The sequence below is a fragment of the Ambystoma mexicanum genome, chromosome 7p, assembly GCF_040938575.1.
Source record: "Ambystoma mexicanum isolate Mex_15411 chromosome 7p, UKY_AmexF1_1, whole genome shotgun sequence".
Lineage (NCBI taxonomy): Eukaryota > Metazoa > Chordata > Amphibia > Caudata > Ambystomatidae > Ambystoma > Ambystoma mexicanum.
The window spans coordinates 756470745-756491737 of record NC_090939.1 but is presented as its reverse complement, the minus strand read 5'-3'; the positions used below and the strand labels follow the sequence as shown (position 1 = coordinate 756491737).

The 20993-nt window shown below is 45.3% G+C and overlaps 1 protein-coding gene across 2 annotated transcripts in view; it reads left to right on the top strand.

Annotated features, from left to right (window-relative positions):
- The window catches only part of GCC2 (GRIP and coiled-coil domain containing 2), a 1745187-nt gene that overhangs the window by 1661236 nt on the left and 62958 nt on the right, over positions 1-20993 (top strand). For both annotated transcript variants that reach the window (XM_069636885.1, XM_069636884.1), the window contains one exon: positions 15129-15330. In XM_069636885.1, coding sequence (XP_069492986.1) covers positions 15129-15330 — 202 coding nt within the window. The remainder of the gene's footprint in view (positions 1-15128; positions 15331-20993) is intronic.

The following is a 20993-nucleotide window of genomic DNA, read 5'->3' as shown; positions in this document are numbered from 1 at the left end:
GGAGGAGGGGAGACCCGGCTTCTTGGAATGGGAGAGGGAGTTTCCGCGTGGACACGAGTCGGGCAGTTACTAGTGTCTGGCTCTCGGGTTCTCAAACTTTGCCTGTATGGGACTCTGGCCGAAATTCCTACAAAATCACTCCGTAAATTATACGTAATAATGATGATGTCGGCAGCAATGGTGTTGGCTTGTAAGTGGAAGTCGAAAGCACCCCCCCAAGAACATGAGTGGATTGCCAAAATATGGTCAGTGGTTTCCATGGAATGGCTCATGTACTCCGTAAAGGGAGACCATTTGAAGTTCACAACAGACTGGTCAGCCCTCCTGGCATTCCTCGGAGGAGGAAAGACTAGAGTATGGTGTCCTAAAGCTGCGACCCTGTTGGGAATCATTGACTCACAAGAGGACTCCGATCCATGAAAGGGAGAGAGTGGAGACGTAAGATTTGGCCAATATGCAAGTAATGAATGGAATAAGGCCCCATGTCGCCACAATTATTGCCACGCAGAGAGAGAAAGACAGTGCATCTGGCTCCAGGATCAAGGGGAAAGGGGGTAAGGGGCATAGACGTTTTTTTCAATGTCGATTGTTCCTGTAAAAAATGCCAATAAACACATGTTGAAAAAAATATATATATATTAGTGGCCAGAGAAGAGACTTTAGACATTAGCTCTGCGCCAGAGAATTATGAATTGCCATCCAAGGGGGATATATTGTTTTCTCCTTCATGGGCAATTGGTAGAAATTCCAGGAAAGCATATGCCTCTTCCTTGGAATTAAAAAGAATAACATCCAATCTGAGTTGATTCAGGACCTCTTTATGTTCCCATATTAGTTTAAGAATGAACGGTGACTGGAGTTAACACATCAATCTATGGTTGACATGTGAGGGAAAAGTAATCCATTCTATGTCCTCCGAGATTAGATTTCTTAGTGACGGGATCTTACTGAAGCTATTGAGTAAAAAAGAATGAGTTGTCCTGTGTGTCCCGTTAAGGTCACTAACCCAACCAATGATGTTATAAATTTCATGAGTGGGGCCTAAATTGCCCGGGAATGAGGATGACGACGACTTATCTTTGTTGGGTGAGCCAACGTCGATCCAACCGTTTAGAATCCTCCTATGTTAGCCACTGCAGTGACTTCCATCACAGCTGGAATCATGACAGATGACGGGGGGGTCGTTATTGGGGAATTCCGCCTTTTTTTTTTGGACCATAGACCATCAGTTGTGATTTTGCCTATCACCGAGAAAAAGCTAGATAGCTCCAATTGTTTAGTACCAGTGGTATTGGTCATAAGATGTAACGGAATTTGTATTGAATCTATACTTTTAAAGTTGGATGGAGAAGCAGGCAGAGTAGAGGGTGGAGAAGCAGGCAGAGTAGATGGTGCCTTTATGGACGCTTTCAAAGTCTGAGGCAAATGATAGTTTTAAAAAAAAATTCTCAAGCCCTGTGATCGTATCACTTTCGCTCGGAATTTTTTTGTGGCCGATGAGTGGCTTTTGAGTGTTTATCATCTTCCACCATCAAAAGTGATTTGGTCTCCTCATTGAGCTGCTCCAAACCTAGCAGCTCATCTATGGTGGACATTTTAGCATTTTTTTTATATCAGTGTTGTGCCCCATGATCATACTCTGATTTTTATGTTTTGTGCCTATCATTTCTTGTACATTTCTTCTTTTAGCTCTTCGCTTGATTGCTCTGAGTTGCAATCTTTTTTCTCTCGTTCGAAGAAGAGCCTACTTCACTAGAAGCAGAAATCGCTTCAGAGTTACCCGGCACACGTTTCGCCTGCATCAATCAGGTCAGTGAGAGCAGTGGACCTATTCGGGTCCTCACATGCCATGGCTAATTCTACCTGATCCACATCATTATGTACACAGCAGTTGTTCCTATTATGTACATTGTCCATTGTTGCCCTTGGAGACTTGGGCATGTTTTCCAACTGCGTAATCTTAACGGCATTAGATTTTATAGAGTGCCACAAGTCTTAAAGAATGTCCTCGCCTACAGCACTCACTGACATAGAAGGGTGACTCACTACAAAAGCATATGACGGTTGAGTGGGGCAATGCGAATTGTGAAGTGCTGCAGTTTGCATAGCTTTATTGCATCCCCATTTAGCATCAGTTTGGGAAGTGCAGGAGATAGAAGAGGTACCCATATTTGACACCGCAGGCTTAGAGTTCAACAACAGAAAAGTCTCCTGAGCGAACATAAACCCTTACAGTTGTAAATCCCGTCGTCGGAGCGTCACAGCTCCATATTCCAGATCGGTCATGCCGAGGATAGAGTACCACTTGTTGGTAGAGAGCACGCTGTCGGGGCTCCCACGGCATAACACCCACGGAGTGACTCTCGACTGTAAGAATGCAATCTACTACCACTGATTACTCCTGGGCCCGGCCACAGAATGCTCCCAGAATTGGCCAGCAGTCTCCGGACTCTTTCCGACGGCCCCGGTATCAGTTTCAGCACATATGTTAAATGTTAAATGTTAAAGGTATTTGTACCACGCCCCGTCACCAATGGAATTGGTCCCCAGGCACTCAGGCGGATCTGTAAATGATAAAGGTGGGATGGGTTAGTAAGGTGAAGAAGGGAGTAGATAGTGAGAGCAGTGGTGTTCTGTTGGCAGCTTCAACTCAGTATACACCGGGTGCTGAGCTTTGGTGTGGGTATCGGATCGGGGTCAGTCCGTGTGTGCTGTTATTCCAGCTTATGTGTTGTTGTAGTGCTGTGAAGTGCGTGCAGCTTGTTGTGCGAGAGATGGTTGTGTGAGTTTTTTTGAGTGAGATAAGTATGCAGAGTTTGAGCTTATATTGGTTAGTGGGTTAAATGACCTTTTCCATGCTAACATTCACAGTTCTGTCTGAGTGTGGCACTTGTTGGCCCTTACAGTCCCATCTAGACGCAGCGTAGGCCAATGTTTAGGACTCCATCCAGGTGTGGTCATGCCAACATTCACACTTTTATCTAGATGCAGTGCAGGCTAGAGTTTAGAGATCCATCCAAACGCCACGCATGCTGGTGTTCACAACTCTAAGTGTGGCACATGCTAGCATTCACGTTTTCTCTAGGCGCTGGCATGTTATCCTTCAATCAATCCTATCCAGATGTGACTCAGGCCAACGTCTATCTAGGTGCGTCTGCGGGTCTGGATATGTTCATCCGATACGTACGAGTGGGAGAGTCACTTGAGGGCTTTCGTCTGGGTCTAGGTATGTGGACAGTCTCTGCAGCCTTCCTTTGTAGCTATTTTCCATGATGTCTTATGCTCTGTCGAGTGGTTGGTTCTTTGGTTTGAGTGTTTGTCCAATTTGAGAGTGGCCGAGGTTGGAGTTATTTTCATCATTGTTTAAATGTCTGGGCATTCTAGTGCGTCTCCGCAGTGGTTACACTTTGAAGAGCCATGATTTGAGGAGTTTCCTGAGTTTCCTGAATGCTAGGTGGTTTGTTGTATTCTGTATATTCTTAGGTAGATCATTCCAGGTTTTGGGTGCCTAGTGAGAGAAAGACGATCCTCCAAGTTTTTTTCTGTTGTAGGGTTTTGGTTCCAGGCATATGTCGGTGCTTGATCTTAGCATTCTTGTCGGTTGATGTAGGCGTAGTTTGTCGCTTAGGAATTCTGCGCCTTGTTTTTGTATTGCTCTGTGCGTGATGAGGAGGAGTCTGGCTGCTGCATTTTGTATGCTTTGCAGTTTTTTTAGAAGTCGTTCGGGCATGCCCAGGTATAGGCTATTGGCATAGTCTACTCTGGACATGATCAGAGCGATGATGGTAAGTGTTTTGTTGGCGAACGACAGGAACGGAAGGATCGTTTTTGCTGCTCGCAGGAGGAAGAAACATTTCTTGATTACCGAGTTTACTTGTGGCTCCAGAGTGAGACTGTTATCCATCAGGACCCCTAGGTTTTTTGTAGTTGATGATGGTTCTGGTGTGGTGCCGAGCTCTCTTGGGCAGGGGATGTAGTTGTCTACTCCCTTTTTTGAGACAATCATTATCTCTGTTTTGCCTGGGTTGATTTTAAGATGGTTGAGGTTCATCCAGTTGAATATGCCGCGAAGGCAATTCTCTAGTGTGGTGTTTTCTTCTCGGGTGTCTTGTATGTTGAAGATTATTTGAGTATCGTCGGCGTAGTTGTAGCATGTGAGGCCGTGTTTTTTGATGAGTTTGATTAATAGGTACATGTAGATGTTGAATAGGAGCGGGGAGAAGGATGATCCTTGTGGAACGCCGCACGTGGAGACTCTGGGTTTGGATTTACAAGGGTTCATCCATATTGTTTCTGTTCTGTTTGTTAGGAAGGATTTGATCCATAGTAGGGCAGTGTCTGTTATCCCTAGTCCTTCTAGTCTCTTCATGAGGATGGTGTGGTTGACAGTGTCGAAGGCTGCAGACAGATCAAGGAGAATCAGGGTGGTGCTGTTGTCTGAGTCTGCATTTGTTTTTAGGTCGTCCCATATTGAGAGGAGAGCCGATTCTGTTCTTCTCATAGGTCTGAAGCCAACTTGTGCCTGGTCTAGTAGGCAATGCTCTTCTATGAATTCTTGGGTTATTTAGTAGACGTACGTTTCTAGCAGTTTGGCTATTTAGGGTATGTTGGAGATGGGTCTGTAGTTAGATAAATCCTCTACGTTTCCTGTTGTGTCTTTGAGTAGCAGCTTGATGTAAGCCGATTTGAAGGCCTGCAGTACTTTACCTGTTGAGATTGAGAGATTGAGGAGGTTCCTGTGGTATTCCATGGGGGTTCCTTGTTTGAGAATTGTTTTGTATATGTCCGGGGTGCAAGGGTCTTCAGGAGAGCCCGATTTGTTGCTTTGGTTTACCAGTTTGACGAAAGCCTCAACTGATATTTCTGGGAAGTTTTGTAGCTTGTTTGCATGTTCCTCGTCTGTGTCGGTGGGGTTTGAGCTGTGAACGCTTGTTCTGTTTTGTATGTGTTGGATGGAAGTTATTTTCTTTTTGAAGTGGTCTCCGAGGTCCTCGCAAAGTTTTGTCGATGGGATTGGCGTGTTGTTGCAGGCCGGTGAGTTTTTTATTTCGTTTATGATTTTGAATAGTTCTTTTTGAGCGTTTGGTGCTCTGAAGATTCGGTTGTCGTAATGTTTCCTCTTCGCTTTTTGTATTTCCTTTTTATATGCGCGGATCTGTTGTAGGAATTTCAGTTTGTTTGCGGTGGTCCTCCATTCAGATTCTAGTTTTCGGTTTTTCCTTTTCATGATGTTGAGTAGTGGGGTGAACCATTTTGCTGTAGTTTTCTTGCGTGATGGGGTGAAGGGCTATTCTTTGGCGATGTTGTCAAGGGTTGTTGCGAACCAGGTATGAAGTAGGGCAACATTTTTGTCTAGGTCTGCTTCTTCCATGGTTGATGTTTGTGGTTTGCTGAGTTCTAGGAGCTTGGTTAGGTTGGAGTTTTTTATGGTTCTCCAGTTTCTTTTCATCATGATGGGTTGTTTTTCTTGTTGCTTTTTTGTTGGAGTGGCCGTTGTGATTATGAACGGAATGATGAGGTGGTCGCTCCAAAGTATTTGAATTGGGGGTGCCGTGGTGATGAGATCCTTGTTGGCGAAGATTGCGTCAAGTGTGTGCCCTGCTGCGTGGGTTGCTCCTTTGACTAGTTGTTTTAGGTTCATGGCTGCTAGTTGGGCGGTTAGGGATTTTTGTGTGGTTGTGGTTTCTTCGTCGAACCAGATGTTGAAATCTCCGAGGATGATCAGATGATTGTACTTGATGGCTAGGGTAGTGATTGCTTCCGTGAAAGCGTCTATGAAAGTCGCATCGTAGGTTGGTGGTCTGTATATCAGTATGAATTTCAGGTTGGTTTTGGGGTTTACTGAAAGTCGTAGTATTAAGGATTCGCATTTATCGAGGTTTAGTGGATCTTCCATTTTGATGGCCAGCTGTTCCTTGTGGATGATTGCTAGTCCCCCCCCCCCCCCTCTTTTGGATTTTCTGTTTGTTTGGATGCATTTGAAGTCTTCAGGTAGGCAGTTGTTGAGGGTGATCTTGTAGTTGTCGTCTAGCCATGTTTCGGTTACAAATAGGATATCTATGCCTCCTTCTGACAGGAGGTCGTATATTTCCATTGCGTGTTTGGACATTGACCTTGCGTTTATTAGGTTAAAGTGGATTCTCTGGGTGAGATTTTGTTTTGAGGTTATTTGTTGTTCGAGTTTGTAATTGTCTGTTCGTGATGTTCCCGCATTGATATCGGTAGGATGAAGAACGGCGCCAGCTGCTTCTTCATTGAAGCGGTCTAGTAAGTTGATAACAGGGCTGATTAGTATTGGTGTTTCTGCTGTGATGCTACTCGGATGAGGATCAGCAGTGGTTTCTTCATTGGGTCCAATTGTTGGGTGGGAGGTGGCGTTGCTGGTTGTTGGTACTTCGCCGTATTGTGCGGGATGTAGTGAAAATCGATGTTGCCCCTCTGTTCTTGTAATGTAAGGGTTAATGGGGTCGGAGCCCTCCCACTCTCTTGTTGAGTGTCCCCATCTTTTTTCCGCGTGTATCAGGAAATTCTTTGCATGTTTCGGGGTTTCCGTGTTGGGGTGTCAGTGTATCGTGGTTGTTGCAAGGTAGGGTGTGAGGTATAAGGATTTTTCTCTTGTGGATTTTGTTCCGGTTGTGGCTGTTTTAGGCGTGTTTTCTTCCAATGGGGCTGTTTCTTGTGGGTTCTGTCGGTGTTGTCTGTTCGCGTCTCTTGTTGCACAATCTTGTTCTCTTTCTCTGCGTCCTTTTCTGGTACGGCCCATTTTCCAGTCTAGGTGCAGGCGCAGTATGGTAGTTGGTCCTCTATGCTGTGTTGTGCGGTCGCAGTGATCTCGGTTTTCCTTCTCTGGATACGCTGGGGTGTTCTCTGGCTCAGTGTTGCTTTCTGTCAGTGGGTAGTGTGTGTTTCCTAAGGGTGCACTGTCGGGGGCTGGGGGGGTTAGGGTGTTAACGGTCTGCTGGTATGGGATTTAATTGAGTTAGGTGGTGGTGGGCTTCCGGGATTGGTAGAGTACTGAACTAAGCGCAGTTAGATTATTTGAGAGACCTGTATAGTGGGTGAGAGTCCTATCAGTGCAATCTAAGCATCACACAGTGCCGTTCGGAGACGGAGCCCCCGCTAAACTTGAGAGACGCGCAGTGGGACAGGTGCCTATCAGTGCAATCTAAACATCCTACACAGCAATTTGGGGAGAGAGCCCCTGCTAAATTTGAGAGACCTGTATAGTGGGAGAGAGGCCTATCAGTACAACCTAGACATCAAACAATGCAATTTGGAGACAGAACCCCTGCTAAACTCAAGAGACCCGCACAGTGAGAGGGAGGCCTATCAGTGCAATCTTAACATCATATAATGCAGTTTGGGGATGGAGCCCCTGCTTAATTTGAGAGACCTGTGTAGTGGTAGAGGGGCCTATCAGTGCAATCTCAACATCATACAGTGCAGTTTGGGGACGGAGCCCCTGCTAAATTTGAGAGACCTGTATAATGGGAGAGAGGCCTATTAGTGCAATCTAAACACCATATAATGCAGTTTGGGGGCAGAGCCCCTGCTAAATTTGAGAGACCTGTATAGTGGGAGAGAGGCCTATCAGTGCAACCTAAACATTGTACAATGCGATTAGGAGACGGGACCCCTGCTAAATTTGAGAGACCCGCACAGTGGGAGAGAGGCCTATCAGTGCAATCTAAACATTATGAAATGCAATCATTTTTTTACTTTGGGTTTGGTAAGTGGCTCAGTGTCTGGGGTAGAGTAGTTGCTCTAATCCTGACCCAGGCCACTCCTACCTTCCTGGTCCTTGTGGATGAAGGTTGACGGCTGGCCACTGCTTCCCCTGCAGACACCAGCTGACACTTCTTGGATCCGCCTCTGTTGGAGCCGCCCTTGGCCTTGGGGGCCCTTAGCCGCTGGGGGCTGCCGGGCAGAGGGCTGCCCTGGGAGGGCCGGTGATGAAGTGTGGATGCACCAATGGGAGGGAGGGAAGGAGGGAGGGAGGGAGGGAGGGAGAGAGGGCGGGTCAGGAGGCGGGCGGGCGGGCTGGGGAACCAGGAAGGGATGCGTGGAGGGAGGGGATGCAAGGGCCTGCTCCTGGGCATGGGCCCACGGACTACTGGGAAAAACAAACACCAGGTGGGTGTTTCTTCTGGGCACACACTCACCGCGCTCCAAGGATCTCCAAAGGAGCCGGTGGGGCCCTCGCGAGTCGATAGACTCAGTGTGTGCAGCGGATGCACCAATGGGAGGGAGGGAGGGCGGGTCGGGAGGTGGGCGGGCGGGCTGGGGAACCAGGAAGGGGTGCGGGGAGGGAGGGGATGCAAGGGCCTGCTCCTGGGCACGGGCCCACGGACTACTGGGAAAAACAAACACCAGGTGGGTGTTTCTTCTGGGCACACACTCACCGCGCTCCAAGGATCTCCCAAATTTTTTTTTTTTAAAACATATTGTTGCTTGTGAGCGAGGTAGACAACATGTTAGTGTCATGCAGTCAACGCCCCCTGGTGGTCCATCGCCACATGAATTTGAATGAAGTTGTTTAGCGATCACAATACACACTAATGTTGCTTTGTGAAAACAAACTTTGGAGTATAGGCAGCATCCAAGCAGACTACTACCTGCACCCCTAAATTTCCAATGAGCAGGATGCTCAGTATGAGTGGTTCTTTGTGGACTGCTTTCGATTTGCAACTGATTATGGCCTAACCTGAGAAGTCGGTAACTGACTGGCGATTGTAAGAGCGGTTGCAAGCCATTGGTGAATTCCTTGTGAATCACAAGAACAGCAGGAAACCCTCATTTCCACCCCCTTCCTGCTGCTAATAGCAGGAGGTTGCAGTGTGAATTTTTCTCTCTCTCTCTCTCTCGCTCTCTCGCTCTCTTGCTCTCCTGCTCTCTTTCTTCCCCCTCCCCCCATTAAGCTCTGACCACTGTCTTGAAAGAGACATCCTTTGCCTGTCACTCATCCAATCCTCCTACTTGCAGGGGTTGGACTTAACAGGGGTTAAGGTAATGCAATCACCGAATTTGGCAGCTTCATCCCTGAAGAACTGGTATAATGTACATCTTTAAGGTGCCAAAAGACTTGATATAACGGCAAATAACTCAATATCTGCCAGTGGTCATTAAAGAGGTACTGTATTAACTGCTCTTCTGTTCCTTGACCGGCGGTGCTTTGTTTTCCCACCAGGCTACAACAGTGGAGTCCTCTTGATCTTGGAAAGCACTCATTGCATCTCATTTTGATAAGAACTGTAAAGTTCTATATTACTGTTGCTAAAGAGTTCAGTGTTTGTTTTTTTGTGTGACTTAAGGGCACCCTTCACAATTAAAGCATGGTTTTAAGGTCTGTTTAGCCCATTGTTTGGTGTCTTGTACCCTAGGGGCATATGTTATAGCTGAGCGATCATCAGATAGCTCAAGACTAGGTATCAGTTCAAAATCTTTTATTCTTGGTATACCAATTCGGATTCCAAAGAACTGTTCTCTATTCCCAGAGAGCTAGAGACTCCCATACCACCAGTGGATAACTGCAACAAAAATGTGAGTTGGTGTCTGGACATTCAGAACACCCTGCTAGGCAAAAGCACCCAATTCCAATCCAAAATCTCAGAAAAAAGCTAGCTCAGCGTACAGCTTCAGTAATTCCCCAACCAATTACCTCTGACAAACTTTCAAATCCACAATTCGAATTCATCAAGGTCACCAAATCGGAAGTGCTACAGACCATTTCCTCCTTAAAACCATCCAGATTCTAAGGTGATCCGTGCCCACACCCCGTCATCAAGGACTGCGCACCCCAACTCACCTCGTTCATCATGAAGCTCATTAACGCCTCCTTCAACAACAATTGTGTCCCCAATGACTTAAAAAATGCCTATATTCTAACTCTATTAAAAACAACTCACTCGATCCCAACATCCCCACAAACTACCGGCCCATTACCACTGTACCTTAATTTACTAAAAATCTTAGACCGAGTGGCATACCTTCAAATTCAGAAATACCTAGAAGAAAACAACATCCTGGGACTCAGGCAATCCAGCTTCCGACCCAGACATGGGACCGAAATGGCTCTCCTAGACCTAAAAGTCCAAATAGACGACTTGAAGGACAAAGGAAAGCTTGCTTTGCTCCTACTACTTAACCTATCGGCAGACTTTGATTTGGCGGATCACACCATCCTATGCAACCATCTCTCTGCAGCTGCACAATTCTCAGCCAACACTAGCCTTTGGATTAAATCATTTCTCTCAGAGAGAACTATGAAGGTCTTCTCACCCAAAGCAGAAGCACCACTCACCATAGTTACCTGTGGAACTACCTCAAGGATCATGTGTTGGTCCCACTTTGTACAACATATTTGCAAAGGTGCTGTTTGACCGCCTTGATGGACTGGGCGTCTCGTATACCAATTAGGCTGACAATCCCCAGGTCCTCATTCCTATCACTGGAGACCACACCACTGATACGGCCACTCTCAACACCATCTACCAAACAATACAGGCTTGGATGGCACATCACAGTCTGTGCCTCAATGACGAGAAGACAGAGTTGCTCCTCATAGGCTCTCAACTCAGACTTGCCAAACTCAGCTCTGCATTTCAATCCTTCAACATTGATCGCAACACCATCTCAGTCTCCAGTCATGTCAAAACCTTAGGCTTTTACTTAGATTCCTCCCTCCCTCTATTGAAACAAGTGAATGCCACTGCCTCTGCCACATCATACACCTGCAAGTTGATCAACGCCTGCAGGCCTTTCCTCTCGCCTGACAGCTGCGTCCCACTGGCAAGAGCACTAGTGCTAACCAGACTTGACTATTGCAATGCATTATACACCAGCACCTCAATGTACAACATCAACAAACTAAAAGTCCTCCAAAACAATGCCATTAGAGAAGTGCTCAACATTCCGAGATCAGCACACATTTCAGAGACCAGACTCAAATGCCACTGGCTGCCCATTCAAGAGCTAATTTGGTTTAAAATGCTCATCCTGACACACAAGTGCCTCCACCTGGTAGACCCTGCCTGCCTAACCGACAATATAACTAAAACCCAATCAGCCCGACCCACCAGAATAGCCTACATGCACTTCCTTGTCACACCGAAATTCTAGTTCCAAAAGGTGGGCGGTAGTAACTTCCCCGCGATGGCGAGCAAACTGTGGAATGAACTCCCCATTCATCTCAGAGCCCAAGATTCCTTCCAGATTTTTAGCAAACAGCTTAAAACACATCTCTTCACACTCTAACCGCACAACCAACACATATTGATATTGGTATTTTATTTCTAACACGCTTGTACACAAGTGTTTCAGAGCGCGACAAGGCAAGGGAGGGGAACAGGGGAGAACAAAATAACGATCTTAATTGGCCCAGTGACATTGAGAATGCGCAAGTGTATGGGAGAGGGGGAGGGAAAAGTGCATGGAAGAAGTGGAGAGTGCGGAGCAAAGGAGAAACAGATTAATAATAATAAATAAATAATAAAGGTAACAAACAGTGGTATTGCAGCCAGCAATTGGCAAGTGCTGGGTTTAAGGCAGCAGACAGGGTAGGTCTGATAAGTGCAGGAATAAAAAAGGGGGGGGGCTGAATGGGTACAGATATAGACCCCAGTGCAAGGGGTGGTCCGGAGGCAGTGCGGGAGGGTGGCAGGGTGAGAAGGTACCTGGGCCCAGAGGACAAAGGGTGGCCAGGTGCACAGTGCCAAGAGAGAACAGATCAGCAGGGGAGAGGAAGAGCGAAGGCAGAAGCAAAGACAAAGGTCTTGAGGTTCTCCCAGAACCGGAGATGGTTCTCCTCAAGTTTTAGAGTGACAGGGAGGCTGTTCCAGAGGGAGGCCCCAGCTGAAGACAGAGATCTACCCCTAGCTCGTTTCTTTGAAAAACTACTGACCATGAGGGTGTTGGAGGTAGAGGAGCGAAGAGCTCGAGAGGGGAAGTATTTGCGGAGGGATAGCTGAGGGTATTTTGGACCCAGGCCCCAGAAAGCCTTGTGGACCATGCCGAGGTTTTTGAATTTAATCCTTGCATCCACTGGGAGCCAATGGAGAGATTTCAGAGCTAAAGAGATAAGATCCCAGGGCTTGAGACCAATGACCACTCTCGCAGTCCTGTTCTGGATTAGTTGCAGAGGGCATAGAATAGAGGCAGGTAGATTTATAAAGAGGCTGTTACAATAGTCCAACCTAGAGAGAACCAGAGCTTGGGAGACCATGAGCTTCTGGGGGAATGAGAGGCAAGGCAGAGTACCTCTGAGGAGGTGCAGTAGGAAATTTGACTTTTTAGAGACATCAGAGATGTGGGCGGAGAAGGAAATTGTGGTGTCAAAGATGAGCCAGAGGTTCTTAGCCTCGCAGGTGGAGGTAGGAGGAGGGCTTGGTTCTCACTTGAGTGGTTGCAATCACTTGGTTCTCTTCATATTATCATACCACTGCCTGAATATAAAGCATATTGTAAATAAACTAAGATATAAATATGAGTAGATGATTATAACCTCTGCCATAATTGTAACATTGTCATGCTAACCACCTTGATCTCTGCCTAAGTGTCACGTAAACGTAAAATGTCAATGTAACTTGTAAACACCCACAGCATCTATGTAACTATGTGAATTTGAATGCATAACTGTAACCCTTGTAACAACCGTACGTTTTTTATGATGTAAGCAAGAGTACAGATGTCCAAGGGCTTGTCGCGCTATAAAAGCATAATAAATAAATAAATAAATACTTCAAAACTGGGATTAAGTTTTAACTGACCCTGTCAAGTAGGGTGCATCTACAATCAGTCACCTTTCTTTAGGATCTCAATCCTCAGTCCATCTCTCTCTCTCTCTCTCTCTTCTCTCTCTCTCTCTCTCTTCTCTCTCTTCTCTCTCTCTTCTCTCTCTCTTCTCTCTCTCTTTCTCTCTCTCTCTCTCTCCCTCTCTCTCCCCCCACACACACACCACCCCCCACACTTCCTCCTCCTCCTGACCAGTCTCACTTGGCAGGGTCTTCAAGGACTGTGGCTGTAACCTTAGGCCTCTGCGCCACTGGATGAACTGTCTGAGTAGATCAGAGGACTGTTTGTTGCTTCCCTCCCATTCCTCTCTTTTTCCTCCTTCTCACCTTTTCTCCTCCTGTGCTTCCTCCCTGCACTTACCCCCTTCACTTCTCTTTTCCAAATTCCTGTCCTCAATTCTTTCTCTTCTTGTTATCGTCCTTTCTGTTTTACCTCTCCTTTTTCTCTAGCTCTCTCCTCCCATGAACTTCTTTGTCTCTGCTTTCTTTTCCTCCTCTACTCCAAGCTGTTCTGCATCGCTCATTCCTCTGCTCCTCCACTCTCTTCTCCACCACTGTCCCTCTTTTACTCTTACATCTCCTTGGCACTCTTTTGACATCTTGCACAGGCCATCCTTCACTTTTCCACCTCATCTGCTCTTTCCTTCCCCACACCCACCCCCACCTTTGCCTCCTTCACTCCTCTTTCCACCGCATCTCTGCTCCTTTCACCTCCACTCTCGCATCTTTTTGTCCTGTGCTTCTCTCTCACCTTTCTCTGCCTCAACTAATCTGATCTTTCTCTCCTCGCTGCCTCCTCAGATCCTCTCTCTCTCGCTTCTCTTCTACTCCACGCCACTCTATGTTCTACTCTGTGCATGCCATGACGCATAGCAATCCCTAACTCCCAGAATGTTCTCCTACAGCATCTCCCTTAAATAGGGCTGTAGGAAGTGACTGAGACAAATAATTGCATGACAGGCCTGCAGGTGTGTGAAAGGTTGTGAGGACCTGAGAGATCACCCTCTGTGGCACATATTACGGACAGGGTCTGGTGCCCAGACTCGCCATAATCCCACCCATGAGTCTCCAGTATGTGAATTCGTCATACTTGCAACATTCAGAAGATTCCTCCTGCAACAGGAATGTGTGCATATTGTTTAAGATCTAAAGAACTATACATTTTGTTTCAGCTGCATACAACCCAAAATGTTATCTGTTGAGTGGCAAATTGGGCTACCCCACTTGCTTTCTATACGTGTTTCCCCATGGACACATAGTTCACTCTTACTCATCAGTTAAGTTAATGAACTATTAGCACAAAAAACGAGCATGATACCAGCGGAGGGCTTTGGACACAACCTTCCTTCTTATGCAAAGATGTTTTTAATGCTGTTCGTTGGGGCTATGGCTAATGGATCTTCTAATCTAATCACAAACAGGGAGAGTCATGATGAACTATGAACTTTAAATTTCACTGTTCCATTTCCTCAGAAGAACTGTGCCAACATTTACAATTTCAGGAGGAACAAGCCATAGTGGGTTCAGAGATTCATGAAATTTTCCCTGTGCCTTGAACTATTAAATAGTTTTCATGTCAAACCTTGAATTTGGTAATTCCCTGAGATGTAATCAACCATGGGAATTAAAAAAAGCATGGAAGAACAGGGGTGCACCAAACACCCATTCCTTCAAAGTAAACATGTTTAGCCACAAGGCTATTCTCTTTTTGAAGGATAGAGGCGTAGGTTTAGTTTCTAAATTAGATCACGTTAAAAAATGTACTTACCAGAAAACCATTATCATTTAAAAGTATTCACCACGCCACATGCAAGGGATTTCCCGAGTTTGTAAAAGGGGGTGCGGGACTAACCATAGAAAGTGATAGCTTTGCAAACAGCATTAAAGTGATTGAGAGGCTTTCTAGTTTAAGTCAAATCCAGGACAAACCTGTAATTTGAATTTCAAATATAGGAATTAGTGTACTTATGCTTCATTATTTGCAGCCCAGAGTCTGCATAAATGTTGATACTGTTTTTATTTCCCTAAGTCAGAATGTTTTAAATATAAGAATGAAATGAAAAGTTTAGCTTTCTCCAACATTATACATTACATTGCACGATTTCATATGGTATGCAGAAGTCACTGAGAACTTTTCGCACACTTTGAATAAAAGAATTGCCATGCTTTGGACATTTCTTTCCATATCTTAAGCTCCTGCTAAAAAGAGAAAAAATCCACCTAACAGAGAGACTCCTTGTGAAACAAAATTAGCATTTCCCAAACCTTCGGGAACTTCTTAGTTGTTTTTGTATAGAAATAAATACAATATCACCTAATTTCTAAATGCTTATTTTGTAGCTCCTCAAGAATGAAGTTAGAAGGCTGGAAAGAAACCAAGAGCGTGAAAAGTCAGTCAATAACCTGGAATACCTGAAGAACGTTCTACTGCAGTTCATATTTTTAAAGGCGGGCAGTGAAAGACAGCGGCTTCTTCCTGTTATTGATACAATGCTGCATCTCAGCCCTGAAGAGAAGGGAAAATTGGTGGCCATTGCCCTAGGTGAGTAAAGCAAGAGAAAACTCAGCAGTACAGGCAAAGTGAAATTCTGTTAAGTAAATAATATATATGTTAATGATTTGTGAGTCTCATATTTTGCACACCTGCAAAATAAATATATCAAACGTTCCCTATCCTACTGTACCTCCCTCCACATTAGTCAATCATTGGGCCTCATTATTAGGTTGGTGGTAACCCTGTAACACCGAATCCGGTGCCTGACTTCCCAGTGAATCCGGGACATTACAAGGCAGGCGGCGCGGGAAGTCAGACGCCAGATTTTGTAAGTCCCCATTCTCCCATGGAGTCCCATGGGACTCCATGGGATTGGGGACTCAGAAGCACCGGCTCCGTTGCTGATGGTGCTGGTGCTTGCATGGCGACTCTGCCTGCCAGGGCCGCTGTGCCCGGCAGGGTCAGACCTGTCAGGCGCAGTGGGCCTGGCAGGCGGACTCGCAGTGTGGCAGTCTGGAAACAAGGGTTCCGCTGAATTTACTGGCACCCATGTTTCCGGACCGCCACACATGGTATGATGCCCATTGTCCTCATTATGAATCATTAAAACTTGTGCCCTACCTAGTGTTTGTGCCCTCCCTGTCTCACATGTGCAAGAAAATAAAACAGACACTCCCCGGATAGGGAATAAGGCAAAAGAGAGCGGGCTGCGAGAGTTATATAGGTACAATGATGCGTCTAACACATGCTACTACGTTGGACCCGGATTGGTCAGCCAGGGTGGTGTCTTAGGTGTGGGCATCATCTCGTCCTCTTGGTTGGTTGCTCGGTTGGCGGGAGGATGGACGTCAGATATCTGTGCTCCGGATAGGTGAAGGTCAGGTTGCTGTGAAGCAGAGTGGTCATTATCTAAGCCAACATAATACATTCTCTATAATGCATGCACTAAATAATAGTGATTCAAAGACTCTCAGTAATTTGCCACGTCTGTATAAGAGTCACACATGTATTTATATCATCTGTAACCTTAGGATTATACAAGTCATAGGTTAGGCATCTTCACTACTATAATACAATGACCAGAGTGTAGGTTTATGCTTACAAAAATCTCAGGTATGTGGCGTTTGTTAGTACTGGGCTCGATATACTGCAGTAGGGGTCTAATGTTAGTTGGGGCTCTGCTGGGCGGGCATCATGGCGTGGTCAGTGGTCTGGCACATGAAAGGAATACCTTGCAGGGACACAGGGTCAGAATGGCAGTAAGTTTCCATTGGCGAGGGTGTGGGGGCAAGGACACATTTGTGGAGATGAACGAGCTATGGGCTTAGTTCATGCCGGTTCACATGCAGGACAGTGATCGCAGAGGAAGAGTAATGTGTTTACATTTATTAGTTGTTGGAAATACCTCCGGCTTCAGCGTGAGAATGGAGCCGCAGAGTTTTCCAGTCAGAGTGGAAACGAGGATGGGGGCCATGTGCCCTGCAGCAGGGCGCTGTGAGGAAAGGGAGAGAAGTGTTTCGTACTATCGCAGTGAGGCCTGGTCACCAAGATGGAGTCGAAAGGGGGTACAAAAATGGATGCCCTGTGTCCTGCTCAGTGGTCCCATCTATGCAAATGTAACCCAAAGTTAACATTGCATAAGGGCAAGGGGCGAACCCACTACTGGAGACACTTGGTCCGAGTCTTGTACTGAGAAGTGAAGGATGAGAGGGGCCTGATGGCCCCTCGCTCCCACACATTCCCCCCTTTCGTTACATCTAAAGTAACGAATATTTATTTTTTATTCTTTCCATTCTCCCTTCGGTAGTACTCAGCCTCTGCAACTGCTTCGTCCCACGCTGGGGTACCCTTTATTGGCATCCATGCCCTGCATACACTTCTCAAGCTGTTCCCTCTTCTTGCATATTCGTCTGGTGTACACATCAAGTAGATCCCACCATCTCCATCTAAGTCCACCCATACCTCTCTGTACCATTGCAACTCCCTTGGTTCCTTTATCGTTGTATGATGCAAATTATCAACCATGTCCCCATATTGCCTGTAAATGGCTGTCATCCTGTATTGTGGTGTGATGTATTCCCCTGTTTGTATTTGTGCATCTATCATAGTAGCTACCGTTGTCGGTCGGCCCATTGTTACCATCATCATAGCTGAGGTAGGCATGCTCTTTTCACAGCACCGGAGTTCCAGTTGGCACACACAGAAGAATAGGAGCACAAAGACGATGATGGGGACGAGTATTTTCATTGCCACGTTTACCCATGATGGTATCCATCCGAACAGATTGTGCTTTCTTCTGCGCCTCCTTCTGTTCTCATCCTCTCTCCTAAGTTGTGTACTGCTGTTATCACATGTGAGAGTGTCCCGTTATCAGCATCTTCAGTTGACACGAATGTGCAACACGCACCCCCAATTTTTCGGCAAACACTAACGTCCATTGCCGTGGGGAGATCCAGGACATATCTGTTTTGCATTGTCACTAGGCGTAGTGCACGGAGCTCTATTTTTATAACGTTGAACCCTTCTTCAGTGTCGTTAGCCAGTTGGATGAGCTCCCAGTGCACTATCTGCAACCATTTGGCGTTTGTTCATGCTTGCAGTCCTGGGACAAGGAGTGAAGCGAAAATGTCTCTACTGATGAAAAGAGCTTGTACTTCTGCGGGATCTCAGCAAGGAGTTTCGATGATTCGGATGAGATATAGTTGGAGGATCTTTTACTTGGTGATAGTTTTTTCTTCAGTTCATATTCTGACAAAAGTTCGTAACCTGGAGCATCTGTTATCATTCGTTCGGGCGCTGTCGATGGTTCAGCCGATTGCCCTGCTGCCGATATGCCAGCCGATTCTCTCGTCATTCCTTGGATATGGCTTTCTGGTATTACCATTAGGGCTGTATGGAGGCTGGCTAAGGCACAAGTACCTCTCCATGAAGAGAAATGAGTGGGCACCACTTGACAATAGATCAGCGAGTATCAATTTTCAAAAATCGTAAACCAAATGGTCGATTAGTTCAAATATTTCTTATCCTATTTTTCAAAAAGGAGCTGGCTGTGATGAATTCGGAGACACCCAAATCCAAAATACATGTGCAGCAGAAGAAGACCAAGTGAGATACGAGGTCACACAGCCGCTCTCACAGGAACCCAATCCGGGTTTATAAGTAGACGAAAATAATTTCAAGTTCAATTAGTTAGTAAAAATTATATATTGTTGATTGAAGAATGACAACGTTCAGGTTCAGTTGTATTTCAACATCATTTTATTAAAAAAAGGAATCTCTTATGCGAGAAGTCACTAATACACTCTTAGTGAGGAAGAAATTGCCACATCAAGTTTTTCAATCAGACCAAAAAATTGCCAATGCATTTCGGAATAACATTTCCTTCATCAGGGCAGGTCTATAAATAATGTATACCAAATCATCAAATAAAGTTAACCATCATCATGTGACAAAACACATTAACACATGTTAGTGTCATATATATATGAGAATGTAAAGAACATACCATTTGGTTGAAGTAACAGTAGTAGATGGTAAAGATGAGGAAGCAAATTTGAGAAAAAGAAAATAGAAAATGATGAGACTCTATACGATATGAGTTGAGGACATTGAGATAAAGAAAGAAAAGAAAATGTTTTACCTGAAATAGCAAAATGCGTGTGCTGTGTGTGGCGTTGTCAGCTATTTAGAATTCAAAACTGCCTGATATAAAATCAGCGCAGAAGAACATCCTTCAGCAGTATGTCTGTAATCAGAAAGCATGTGTGTTTGTAAGCGGGTGAAATCCGTGTATCGGAAACAAAATGTAAGCGTTAAGACAAGCTTACCGTGCTGGACACGGGGAACTGTGGTGCTCCCGTTGCCTGCTCGTGAAACACTGCGGCTGTAGCATCGAGGTGTCGCTAGGGCAACGCTTCCTTTAAAAGACACGTGACCGCAAGACAGCCCAAATTGGCGCGCGGTCGAAAATGTGAGGCTGCATTCAAACCCATGGGTTTGTTTAGGACAAATATTAATATTTGTCTGGCCTCATGGCTAATAATGAAGAATAGTGGAGTGTTAAAAAATGGAAAACCAAAATTGAAATGATAGAAATAAAAGAAATACTATGCTAAAGTCATGAATGTAAATGTCAGTCTGGCCGTGCCAAGGGCTGATGACCCCTGGTGAGTGGTGTGGAGTAAAAACATTGGTGACATATAGAGGGCAACTCTTGAGTTCACACATAAGCATATATATACTGTGTTATCGGTGGGGAAGTCCAAGGGGGACCCCTTTTGGTCCAAACATGATACAGTGACATTTGTCGTACATAGAAGAAAACCTGATCACATGGTTATATATTGTAACGCTTTCAATTTACATATCTAGACCCCAACCGTAGCAGGGGTCTAGATATGTAAATTGAAAGCGTTACAATTCCCCCTTGGAAAAACTTGATGTGGCAATTTCTTCCTCACCAAGAGTGTATTAGTGACTTCTCGCATAAGAGATTCCTTTTTTTGATAAAATGATGTTGAAATACAACTGAAACTGAACGTTGTCATTCTTCAATCAACAATATATAATTTTTACTAACTAATTGAACTTGAAATTATTTTCGTCTACTTATAAACCCGGATGGGGTTCCTGTGAGAGCGGCTGTGTGACCTCGTATCTCACTTGGTCTTCTACAAGTACCTCTCCATGCCATTGAGAGGTGTAGATAGGCTTGTTTGCTGCAAATCCAGTACATGTCCATTAGTGCAGCGGTGCCTTTCTTCATGTCAGGTATGATTACCGTCTTGTTACATTTCTTTGTTTTCCCCATGTTCACTCTTCCTTCCCCATGGAAACACAGTTCATGTGGTACCTCTTTCTGTATTTTGATAGGTTTTTCCAGCGCTGTGACCCACGTTCGCTTTGTGACATGTTGCGACCAGATGGGGGCACATACTTCTTTTATCCATTGGAAGGTGTCATTGGATAGCCCTCGGAGTGCTTCTGCTTTGCATCCGATAGTTTCCTCGTGCCATTTATTTTCTGCATACCTCGTCCCCTTGATAACAAGAAATGGTTCCTTAAGGCAAATTACTCCTTGGCGCTTGCTTGTGCATGTTCTCTCATTTTCCAGTTTTTCCATTGTGATGGTGGGCGCTTGGAAGGTGTTTTTTATCCTGAACAAAACCAAATAAATTAAACATTGGGCCTCCGAAAAGGGTACTTCCTGGGGTACTAACATTTTCGGTGTTCCTGATGCATGCGGGATGAGTGAACAGACGTAGCACCTTTCATTTGTTGCTTGCTTCGTCGTGTCACTCATGTCTGAATACCATTTATTTGATTGATCAGGGTGGCGGGGGTTTTCTATTTAATCTAACCCTAGGTCATGATAAATGTATCTTTTCCCTCCCCCCCTTTTTCTTCTCCTTCTCCCTCCCTCCTTATTGTTTCTCACTTTTTTGTAATGTATTGGAAACATTCCAGCCCAGGCTGTGTCATTGTTGTTCAATATGGCATGTGTATTCTCATCAGTGGCAGCAGCGTAATGTGAGGTAGGGTGTATGGTTGTTTGTGCATGCGTACTTGTGTAAGTCACATCATTTGGCCAATAATAATCGCCATCATATTCATTAAGTTCATAATCATTACTCATATTTATATTTGGAAGTAACAAGGAGACACTTGTTGGGCCTGCGGTGATGTGTTCTGGAGGTTGCATTAGATTTGTA